General features: G+C 43.9%; 1 protein-coding gene across 10 annotated transcripts in view; it reads right to left on the bottom strand.

The window, feature by feature from the left end:
• akap9 (A kinase (PRKA) anchor protein 9) overlaps positions 1 to 12,145 on the bottom strand; it is a 91,809-nt gene that overhangs the window by 22,584 nt on the left and 57,080 nt on the right. For 7 of the 10 annotated variants that reach the window (XM_053640872.1, XM_053640875.1, XM_053640879.1 and 4 more), the window contains 8 exons: positions 11,840 to 12,052; positions 11,290 to 11,328; positions 9,388 to 9,620; positions 9,097 to 9,204; positions 2,320 to 2,505; positions 2,050 to 2,151; positions 1,747 to 1,899; positions 726 to 815 (listed from right to left, as the gene is read on the bottom strand). In XM_053640872.1, coding sequence (XP_053496847.1) covers positions 726 to 815; positions 1,747 to 1,899; positions 2,050 to 2,151; positions 2,320 to 2,505; positions 9,097 to 9,204; positions 9,388 to 9,620; positions 11,290 to 11,328; positions 11,840 to 12,052 — 1,124 coding nt within the window. The remainder of the gene's footprint in view (positions 1 to 725; positions 816 to 1,746; positions 1,900 to 2,049; positions 2,152 to 2,319; positions 2,506 to 9,096; positions 9,205 to 9,387; positions 9,621 to 11,289; positions 11,329 to 11,839; positions 12,053 to 12,145) is intronic. The other 3 variants (XM_053640877.1, XM_053640882.1, XM_053640881.1) reach the window with 2 other exon arrangements.

Here is a 12,145-nt window from a genome sequence, read left to right as displayed (position 1 = left end):
ACATCTAGCACCAGTTCCAATAATCTACGCTCAGTGGTTCAAAAGCAAGGGTTCAAATTTTACTTCAGGTATTCGAGCCAAACCTCCAAGACCTTCACACACTAATCACATGACTGTACAGTGTAAAATACGCTGAAGAGTCATGGATTAAAGTTAACATTATTATGGATTCACAAGTCTATTAGTCAAGTTATAAAAACATAGATGTTTGGAGCTGGGTGTAATTTGCAGCTTTACCCATTACCTTTTAGAAGACAGCTTTGACATTTTCTGAGAACAGTCACCACAAACAACTTATCAAATATCCAATTAGGAAAATATTTACAGGTGTTAAACGTTACGCCCCATTTTTGTGGTTAAATGATATTTCTATATATATATTAATCTTGCATGCATAAAAAATATAGACCTGTGAGTAACACAACCTTCCCAGTGTTTAATAAGTGCAGGTTCTATAATAAGGTACAATTACTTGCACTCATTAATAATTGGGCATTTTTGCTACACATATCACAAAAAATATGTATAAATAAATATGTAGCAAAAACAAACCAAAACAATAAACAAGTATGAGGACGGTAAAACCATACTTCAGTAATAAACCAACAGAACTTAAAACCTAGACCCAGACGGAGGTTAAAACAGAAGCGGGTTTCACATAAACACACACACAAGCGGGTACACACATATACGCCCGTTCCTCCAGCACATGTGTAAGCCGTTACCTTGTTGTCAGGCTTCGTAGTTTCCGAAAGCTGAAGTTTAGCAATCTGTTCATTAAGAAGAGCAATTTGCCTGTTCTTCTCCTCCAAGACCTTCAAGAGTTAAACATCATCACATGACTCGCCTTAAATCAACCCTAACAACCTGATTAGTGTGATATATCGCGGTAACGGCAAAAAAAATATTATGGTTATGTTTATGTCATGGAAGCAATACAAGTGGAAAGGAGGTATCTAGAGGGAAAAAAACTAATTCAACCAAAGGAAATGGAGTGAAGGTAGAAACAAGGAACCAGTAGCTAGCTTCAGTAGCAATGTAGGCTTGTACTGAATTTCTGTATTCAGTAGCTAAGGTTTAGCTGCTTCTGACCTTTATTCAGCAAACCCCTCAACAAAGTGTTCACATCATCTTCTTCTTCTTATAAAAAATGGCAGCCATTTAAACAACCCAAATTACACTTTTCAATTATTAATCCGGAATGGTAACAGTCCCATGTCTTCATTCCATGCATCCTACACACACCTCATTTTAATACACACTGAGTGTTTTGAGCTTCATTGGAAGAGTTTTTTGTAGGGGGCGTGGCCCAGCTGGAGTATTAGCATGTCACATGATCATAACGTGTGTACCTGTGATAGGAACTCAATAACTCAATACCCAGAAGTATCGCTTTTCTGACACGCCCATTTAAACCCCGTCTATATTTTTATTGTTCTGAGTTTAAAAAAAAAACAAAAAACTAATGCAATCAGAATAGGGTTTTAGAATCAGGTATTTTAGAGAATGACTTTTCAGTAAAATTGTTATAAGGTGAAAGAGAGAGCAGATGAAAGAATAAAGGACAGAAACTCTAGTGAGGTAAACGTCTGATCATACGCCCTGACTAAGCAGGAACACCCTAGCTGTTCTTCCTCTTCACCTGTTGTTGCTATTAGCAGTCGTGAAAATGGACAAAACATTATACACGGTTAACTAGTTAATCAATCATCTCGTTATTTTATTATTTAAATAAGCATGTCTCACCATCTTTAAGCTGGTGTGAGCCTGAAGATCCTGCTGTTGTGTGCTAATCTCCTTCCTCTGGATCTCCAGCTGCATGTGGAGCTGCTGAACCTCCTCACTTTTGTTCTGGAGCTCATCCCTGAACTGTTCCAACTGCTCCTCCAGATTCACAATCTACAGAGGTCACGGGTAAAACAGTAAACATGAGGACAAACTACCGCTAATACCAGAGCAGCGTGACTACCGTAAACACACCAACACATGCACAAAGTACTGTTACTGCCGGAGCAGCACAGACCAACTGGGTCACGTGACAGGAAGTACCTCTTTTTCTTTCCTGTCCAGAGCCTCTCTCTCAGTCTGGAGTAAAGCCTCCAGGGTGGCATCAGCCCCGCCTGCCATGGAGGCATACTGCTTACTGTCCTCCTGCACGCGCGCGCGCACACACGCGCACACACACACACACGCGCACGCACACACACACACGCGCACGCGCACACACACACACACACACACAGTTGCCATAGTAACGGTGAACCCTTCAATTGAGTGTTGCTAATAGCTGAGCTAGGACTGCAGTGGTAAAATGCTCACCCTGGTTGGCGTGATGTTGCGGTTGTCGTGGGATACAAGCACCTCCTCCAGCATCCTCACACGCTCCTCCTGCCTCTCGATCTCCTCATCACGCTCCTGCACATCCCTCTGCAGCTGCTCCACTCGCAGCAACAGCTCACTGCACCAATCAGATTTCTCCTGCAGGGCCACGCTCAGCTCCTCCACCTGAGAGAGGGCGATGGGGAGAGAGTGAGACAAGGACAGAGAGAGAGAAAGAGATGGAGAGAGAGGGGGAGGGGAGGGGGAGAGGGAGAGAGAGAGAGAGAGAGAGAGAGAGATGAGAACAGAGGAGGAGAGAGGGGACAACAGATATATAGGGAAATATTAGGGATAAAAAATATAAAGAAAAGATGAGACAGTAAAGACAGGTTGAAAAAGAAAGAAGGAGGACAAGAGAGGAGTGAAGTAGAGAAAACAGGATGAAAATCCAGAAAGTGAGGGAGAGAGAGAAACAGGAGGGGGTTATAGAGGGTGAGAAAGAGAATTAGGAAGGAAAGACAAGAAATGGAGAGCAATAGTAAGAAGGAAGGAAAGAAAGAAAGAAAGAAAGAAAGAAAGAAAGGACAAGAAAAGGATGGAGAAAGAAAGGAAGAAAGGGAAGGAAAAAAGGAGGAATGAAGGATTGATAAATGGAGGAAGGAGAAAAGGAAAGAAAAAAGGGAAAGAAAAACAAAAGAGAAGTGATGGAAGGAGATGAACATAAAAATGAAGGAAGGAAAAAAAGAAAAATGTGTAATTATAGTGTGATTATAATGTGTGTGTGTGTGTGTGTGTGTGTGTGTGTGTGTGTTTCTACTGAAGCAGAAGCAAAGCTGCTGATTGGTCAACCGCTGTAATCCCATAATGACATCACAATGACATCATCACCCAGCAGCTGCAATTAAACTTCTGCACCACTCCATTTTTTTTTGCAGGAGTTAATTACCCCTGAAAATGAGGGCAGGAGTTACTTACCCCTGAAAATGAGAGCAGGAGTTATTTACCCCTGAAAATGAGAGCAGGAGTTAATTACCCCTGAAAATGAGGGCAGGAGTTATTTACCCCTGAAAATGAGGGCAGGAGTTATATACCCCTGAAAATGAGAGCAGGAGTTATTTACCCCTGAAAATGAGAGCAGGAGTTATTTACCCCTGAAAATGAGGGCAGGAGTTAATTACCCCTGAAAATGAGGGCAGGAGTTATTTACCCCTGAAAATGAGAGCAGGAGTTAATTACCCCTGAAAATGAGGGCAGGAGTTACTTACCCCTGAAAATGAGGGCAGGAGTTATTTACCCCTGAAAATGAGGGCAGGAGTTATTTACCCCTGAAAATGAGGGCAGGAGTTATTTACCCCTGAAAATGAGGGCAGGAGTTATTTACCCCTGAAAATGAGGGCAGGAGTTATTTACCCCTGAAAATGAGGGCAGGAGTTATTTACCCCTGAAAATGAGGGCAGGAGTTATTTACCCCTGAAAATGAGAGCAGGAGTTATTTACCCCTGAAAATGAGAGCAGGAGTTATTTACCCCTGAAAATGAGAGCAGGAGTTAATTACCCCTGAAAATGAGGGCAGGAGTTATTTACCCCTGAAAATGAGGGCAGGAGTTATTTACCCCTGAAAATGAGGGCAGGAGTTATTTACCCCTGAAAATGAGGGCAGGAGTTATTTACCCCTGAAAATGAGGGCAGGAGTTATTTACCTCTGAAAATGAGGGCAGGAGTTATTTACCCCTGAAAATGAGAGCAGGAGTTATTTACCCCTGAAAATGAGGGCAGGAGTTATTTACCTCTGAAAATGAGGGCAGGAGTTATTTACCCCTGAAAATGAGAGCAGGAGTTATTTACCCCTGAAAATGAGAGCAGGAGTTAATTACCCCTGAAAATGAGGGCAGGAGTTATTTACCCCTGAAAATGAGGGCAGGAGTTATTTACCCCTGAAAATGAGGGCAGGAGTTATTTACCCCTGAAAATGAGGGCAGGAGTTATTTACCCCTGAAAATGAGAGCAGGAGTTAATTACCCCTGAAAATGAGGGCAGGAGTTATTTACCCCTGAAAATGAGGGCAGGAGTTATTTACCCCTGAAAATGAGGGCAGGAGTTAATTACCCCTGAAAATGAGAGCAGGAGTTATTTACCCCTGAAAATGAGAGCAGGAGTTATTTACCCCTGAAAATGAGAGCAGGAGTTATTTACCCCTGAAAATGAGAGCAGGAGTTATTTACCCCTGAAAATGAGGGCAGGAGTTATTTACCCCTGAAAATGAGGGCAGGAGTTAATTACCCCTGAAAATGAGAGCAGGAGTTATTTACCCCTGAAAATGAGAGCAGGAGTTATTTACCCCTGAAAATGAGAGCAGGAGTTATTTACCCCTGAAAATGAGGGCAGGAGTTAATTACCCCTGAAAATGAGGGCAGGAGTTAATTACCCCTGAAAATGAGGGCAGGAGTTATTTACCCCTGAAAATGAGAGCAGGAGTTATTTACCCCTGAAAATGAGGGCAGGAGTTATTTACCCCTGAAAATGTGGGCAGGAGTTATTTACCCCTGAAAATGAGGGCAGGAGTTATTTACCCCTGAAAATGAGGGCAGGAGTTATTTACCCCTGAAAATGAGGGCAGGAGTTATTTACCCCTGAAAATGAGAGCAGGAGTTATTTACCCCTGAAAATGAGAGCAGGAGTTATTTACCCCTGAAAATGAGAGCAGGAGTTAATTACCCCTGAAAATGAGGGCAGGAGTTAATTACCCCTGAAAATGAGAGCAGGATTTAATTACCCCTGAAAATGAGGGCAGGAGTTATTTACCCCTGAAAATGAGGGCAGGAGTTATTTACCCCTGAAAATGAGAGCAGGATTTAATTACCCCTGAAAATGAGGGCAGGAGTTATTTACCCCTGAAAAGGAGGGCAGGAGTTATTTACCCCTGAAAATGAGAGCAGGAGTTATTTACCCCTGAAAATGAGAGCAGGAGTTATTTACCCCTGAAAATGAGGGCAGGAGTTATTTACCCCTGAAAATGAGAGCAGGAGTTATTTACCCCTGAAAATGAGGGCAGGAGTTATTTACCCCTGAAAATGAGGGCAGGAGTTATTTACCCCTGAAAATGAGAGCAGGATTTAATTACCCCTGAAAATGAGGGCAGGAGTTATTTACCCCTGAAAATGAGGGCAGGAGTTATTTACCCCTGAAAATGAGGGCAGGAGTTATTTACCCCTGAAAAGGAGGGCAGGAGTTATTTACCCCTGAAAAGGAGGGCAGGAGTTATTTACCCCTGAAAATGAGAGCAGGAGTTATTTACCCCTGAAAATGAGGGCAGGAGTTATTTACCCCTGAAAATGAGAGCAGGAGTTATTTACCCCTGAAAATGAGGGCAGGAGTTATTTACCCCTGAAAATGAGAGCAGGAGTTATTTACCCCTGAAAATGAGGGCAGGAGTTATTTACCCCTGAAAATGAGGGCAGGAGTTATTTACCCCTGAAAATGAGAGCAGGATTTATTTACCCCTGAAAATGAGGGCAGGAGTTATTTACTCCTGAAAATGAGGGCAGGAGTTATTTACCCCTGAAAATGAGGGCAGGAGTTATTTACCCCTGAAAATGAGGGCAGGAGTTATTTACCCCTGAAAATGAGAGCAGGATTTAATTACCCCTGAAAATGAGGGCAGGAGTTATTTACCCCTGAAAATGAGAGCAGGAGTTATTTACCCCTGAAAATGAGGGCAGGAGTTATTTACCTCTGAAAATGAGGGCAGGAGTTATTTACCCCTGAAAAGGAGGGCAGGAGTTATTTACCCCTGAAAAAAGGAGGGCGGGAGTTACTTACCCCTGAAAAAAGGAGGGCGGGAGTTATTTATTCCTGAATAAAGGAAGGCAGGAGTTATTTACCCCTGAGGAAGAAGGCAGGTTATATTTCTCATCTTCCCTTTGTTCTACTGTGAGCAGGTCCTGCTCCAGATTCTGTATTGTTCTCAGGAGTGCACGGTCCTCTCGGGGCAGAAACAAGAGGAAGGTAGTGTGTTTCTGCTCTTGGTGTAAAACAAACAGCTTAAACCAGTTACGAAGGAGGACAGCAGGATTCCTCTAAAACCTACACAAAAACTATAAGGTGGGGTACCTTGGTCAGGGGCAGATTGGGGGATAAATGAGGTTGTGATTTTGTTAGGGTAAGTTAGTGGGGTACCTCTCAGGGGGAGTACAGAATGGTAAATGGTGCTGGTTATGAGGCACATCAAGACCCAGTTGCCCCCCCTCACTGGACAAGTTCACAAGTCCCTCCTGCAGTTGACGTATCGCACCAACCACTCAACAGATGATGCCATCGCCACCACCCAACATCTGGCCCTCACCCACCTGGACAAGAAGGACACCTACGTTCAAATGCTGTTCATAGACTTCAGTCCAGCATTCAACACAATCATTCCTCAGCACCTGATTGGAAAGCTGAACCTACTGGGCCTGCAACTGATCCTGGACTTCCTGACTGGAAGACCTCAATCAGTCCGGATCAGGAACAACATCTCCAGCACCACCACGCTGAGCACTGGCGCCCCCCGGGGCTGTGTGCTCAGTCCACTGCTGTTCACTCTGCTGACTCACGACTGTGCAGCAACACACGGCTCCAATCACATCATCAAGTTCACCGATGACACGACCGTGGTGGGTCTCATCAGCAAGAATGACGAGTCAGCATACAGAGAGGTGCAGCAGCTAACGGACTGGTGCAGAGCCAACAACCTGTCTCTGAATGTGGACAAAACAAATGAGATGGTTGTTGACTTCAGGAGAGCACGGCGCGACCACTCTCCACTGAACATCGATGGCTCCTCCGTAGAGATCATCCAGTGCACCAAATTCCTTGGTGTTCACCTGACCGAGAACCTCACCTGGTCCCTCAAGACCAGCTCCATAACCAAGAAAGCCTAGCAGCGTCTCTACTTTCTATGAAGGCTGAAGAAAGCCCATCTCCCACCTCCCATCCTCGCCACGTTCTACAGAGGAACTATTGAGAGCATCCTGAGGAGCTTCACCACTGTCTGGTTCTGAAATTGCACCTCATCGGATCGCAAGATCCTGCAGCATATAGTGAGGGACAGCTGAGATCATCGGAGTCTCTCCCCCCTCCATCACAGATATTTACACCACACACTGCATCCGCAAAGCCACCAGCATTGTGGATGACCTCACACACCCCTCACACACACTCTTGCTGTCTGGAAAAAGGTACCGAAGCATTCGGACCTCATGACCAGACTGTGTAACAGCTTCTTCCCCCAAGCCATCAGACTCCTCAATACTCAGAGACGGGACTGAAGGTCTTTCAAAGGACGATAACTATAATTAAAACCATAAAGATATAGTTCTAAAAATCTTTCTAAATATAAAAGAATAGCAGATTCCACACCACAACAATAATGGCACAGAGAAACAATATCGTTGGAATCACTTTCAGAACGATTTTTTTCCAGCTGATGAACGATAAATACATCGACAGCCAATCAGAATCCACCCTGCTGTAAAGAGCTCGAGCGTTTAAAGCAGCAGACGACATGACTGCAGCGCTCGCTGAGATTAAACAGAATTATATCGTGTGTTGGTGTATGCACTAATATAGTTATCGCTCTTCGTGTGAATGGGCCTTTACACACACACACACACACACACACACACACACACACACACTCTCAACTGAAAATTGAGTGCAATTTTTTCACATTTCTTTCTTAAATTTCTGTTAAAACACCGTAAACAAAATACTGTATTGACCCAATTAGTATGTTATGTTTATGTGCTTTCCTTTATTGTGCCTACTGTCCTGTTCAGTAATTACTGTACTGTCTTGCGCTGGTGCACACATTTACACATCTGCACTTCATGCAGACCTGTGTACGTCTATGTAGGTCTTAATTAGTCCTGTGTTGTTTATGTAGAACCATGTTCCGGGGGGAACCTTGTTTCGTTTCACTGTGTACTGTACCAGCGGTATATGGCTGAAATGACGATATAGTCACTCTATGTCGGCGATTTGTTCGAGGCCGGGGAAACATGGGAACCAGGTTGGATTAACGCACTCTCCTCGCATACCATTGATAAAAAGTCCTTTATTTTCTTGACAGAAACAAAATGATGAATGAAAACTTGTTAATAATTAAACCTTGCTATTAAACTTCACGTAAAAATTATTTGTTCTGAGTTGGCGTGCAGGAGCGTGGTCAAAAAAAGGTGTGCTTCCCAGCTCTCCATATCCGTCTGCCCTGTCGAAAGGTTAACCTACGTCATATACACTCCTCCCGCACCACACCTGACCCACGACCCAGGAGCAAACACACCACCAAACCTCACAAAACGTAACACAATCCCAAATAACAGATTACACTAGCTTGCTGCCACACCAGACAACCCCAAATTCCAACTCTACAATAAAAAATGGCAAAATGGCTGTAACACACTCGATAGAGTACAGAAGTGTGATAGATTTCTGGGGTAAATTAGTGAGATACCTCTCTGGGGCAGACAGAGGCTGTAAATGGATTATTGGGGTAAATTAGTGAGATAATTCTCTGGGGCAGCTTCAGAAGTTAATTTCTTAGGGAAATTAGGGGGTACCTCTCTGAGCCGGTTTGAGGAGGTAAATTTGTTGAGGTAAATCAGTGGGGTACCTCTCTGGGGCAGATTAGGAAGATAAATAGGTCAAAGATGTAAATTAGTAGGGTAACTCTTTGGGGTTGTTTAGGAAGGTAAATGGGGTAACAGGGTAAACCAGTGGAGTAAATTAATGCGGTACCTCTCTGTGGTCAGCCTGAGGCTTACTGCTGCTCTTCAGCTGCTGCTCCAGTTTCTGAATCTCCTGCTGAAAGACGTCTCGTTCATGTTCTCTGTCTGCAGCCTGCTCCTGAAAAGTCAGAGTTCGTAGGTGAGGTCAAAGCTTAGAAAGAACCCAAATGGAGTTCGAAAGGTCAAAGGTCAAGTGAGAAGGGTTGAGTCAAAGGTCAAGAAAGAACCTATAGACAGAAATCTATAGGAAATAGTGAACCTTGTATCTTGTAACTATGTACCCAAATGCCACTGAACTCACATCCAGGAAGCGCCGGTTGTTCTCCAGCTGTTTTTCAAGAGCGTGGATCTGCTGCCGGAGGTCAGCGCTCTCAGACAGGTGAGTCTCCTCCAGCTTGGCCATGGCTCTCACCTGCTCATCAAGCTCTGCCTCCAACTGCTTCACCTGCTCCTGAAGCTCTGCATGATCCTTCTGGGCCTGACGTTGAACATCAACCTTCTCCTGCATCAGCTTTTCTGTCTCCTCCAGAAGTCCTAAACACAAACCCAACCCCACAGACTCAGACGTTATCGGACGCCAGTAATTTGCATATGGAGAAGGTATGAATGAAGATGTTACAATGGAGAATGCTGCCCTTTAAAAATCAGTCAAGAACCTTTAATGGGCTACTTGCACAAACACTTCACCAGGGTTCCTGTGGGCCGTGGTGTTTGAATAAAGCAGCCACCCATTCAAAGGGTGCTTTTCACTGATCTCTGATTCTCAATGGTTTTGGTTCATCTAGCTGATCTGGTGCAAAATGTCTGCTGCAGAACTTCGTATAGGAGGAAATGGTGAGATAACTGCTATGTAGGTCTGCTAACCAGCATCTCCTTAGATCACTCTGAGCTGGGAAGTTGTGGAAGTTTAAGGTGGTTATATTTAGAAGAGAGGGACAAAGCAGTGCTCATGAGATTTCTTCTTTGTCTTTGAAAATATTCTGTCTGAAATAATTTCATTGAACACTGATTTTGATCACATTACGAAGGACAAATGGTACTGACACATGTAAACAGTGACACTGGAAACTGGAGAACGGAACAATTTCAAAACGGAAATACGTCACAGCCCTGAGTGCAGGCAGACGGTGATGGGGATGACTGGTGGGGGAAATTAGTGATGTATGGCTCTGGGGCAGTTTGAGAAGGTAGAACTGATCATATAAATTACTGGAGTAGTTTGCAAAGGTAGTTTGGGAAAGCAAATCTAATGGTGCAGTAGCTGAGTGGGGAACCTGAGGGGGTAAGTTAATTGGTCACTGGTGTAAATGAGTGGTGTGCCACTCTGGGGCAGCCGGGGGAAGTAAATGGAATAGTGGGGTAAATTAGTCAGGTATCCCCGTCAAGCAATTGTTTTGGTAAATGGGTCACTGAGGTGTAAATGGGGTACCTCAGGTAATCTGGGCAGGTAAATTTGCTCAGGTACATTAGTGGGGTACCTCAGGTAATATGGGGAGGTCAATTTGCACAGGTAAAGGTAAAATATTTCAAGAAAGAAACTATAATTAGGGGGTTTATGGTGTACTATGTGGTTAATGTTACACTTATCATTCATATCATGACTAATCATCCGTATAAGTCATTTGCATATCACTAGCAATAAATACATATCACTATATTGTTAGAGTCAGTGCCAAACTGATGATACAGTACAAATTTTGGGATCTCTGGTATTTTTGAAAGTGCAGCATCCCAGTCAGAGTAAATGTCCCGCTTCCAAAAACAACCATTCCCACTTCCTGTACAGCTCGTCCCATGACCCCCCAACACCAGTGATGGTGGTGACAGAATACCCAGAGTGCATATCCCAGCATGTGAAGCAAATGGGGTGACCATTAAAATGGACTAAAATAAAATAACAAAAATCAAGAACAGTGCAAACAGGAAGCTGAAAAACTGAAAGGAGATGCAATGTCCAGGCCCCGCAGTGCTCTCAAGCAACAAGAAAGAAAATAAATATGTCCTATTTCAGCAACCATCAGTGCTCATGCTAACATCGTAGCCTCAACCTTAAAATGAAAACAAACTGTTTATGCAGCGTGTCATGGTTAAATAAAAGTCGTTTAGCCGTTAGTTCAGCAGTGAAAGCCAATAGCAAGCAAGCTCATTAGTGAATCAGTAAAAATGGGCGGGGTCAGTGGCCATGCTCATGGTGGACACACACCTGCCTCAGGTGCATCATCAACTGCAGCCTCAACTAGGCCTGAAGAGAAAGAGACAGTAAATCAGAGTACATTCAGAATATTAAACAATTCTGCAAGGGGAGAGAGAGAGAGAGAGAGAGAGAGAGAGAGAGAGAGAGAGAGAGAGAGAGAGACAGACAGACAGACAGACAGACAGACAGAGAGAAAGTCAGAAAAAGAGAGAGAGAGAGAGAGAGAGAGATTATATCATGCCTGTAGGGTGGGTATAGAGTGTATAGAAGTTGTGAGACACTTTAGTACCCATAATGCTTTGCACATTTCACAACCTCTGTAATAAATACATTAGACTTACATGTGAGGAGTATGTGTGTGAGGAGTGTGTAAGGAGTGTGTGTGTGTGTGTGTGTGTGTGAGAGAGAGAAGCGCGTGTGTGATGAGTGTATAAGGATTATGTGTAAGGAGTGTGAGTGTGTGTGTGTAAGGAGTGTGTGAGAGAAGTGTGTGTGTTTGTGTCTGCGTGAGGAATGTGTGAGTGTGTGTGTGAGGAGTGTGTAATGTGGTGTAACATACTTAGCTCTGCCTCTGTGGCTCCACCCGTCATGGAGTCTTGTTGCCGTAGTAACAGGTCCTGCTGCTCACTGAAGTCGGGTCTCTCCTGTTGTAGTTCCTGAAGTTGGCTGTTGGTCATCTGAAGCTCCGCCTCCAGCTGCTGCTGCAGTGTCATCCCCTCACGCACCTGCTCCTCCAGGACCCGCCTCTCACCTGAATACCCGTCAATCAAACCTGGTCCGACCAATCAGAAAGTCACACACATGCAACCATGATTACATTCAGCACAATTCATTTATACACACATATTTATTTATTAATGCATTT

Source organism: Ictalurus furcatus, chromosome 14 (assembly GCF_023375685.1).
Source record: "Ictalurus furcatus strain D&B chromosome 14, Billie_1.0, whole genome shotgun sequence".
Taxonomy (NCBI): domain Eukaryota; kingdom Metazoa; phylum Chordata; class Actinopteri; order Siluriformes; family Ictaluridae; genus Ictalurus; species Ictalurus furcatus.
This window is presented reverse-complemented; position numbering and strand designations above follow the sequence as displayed.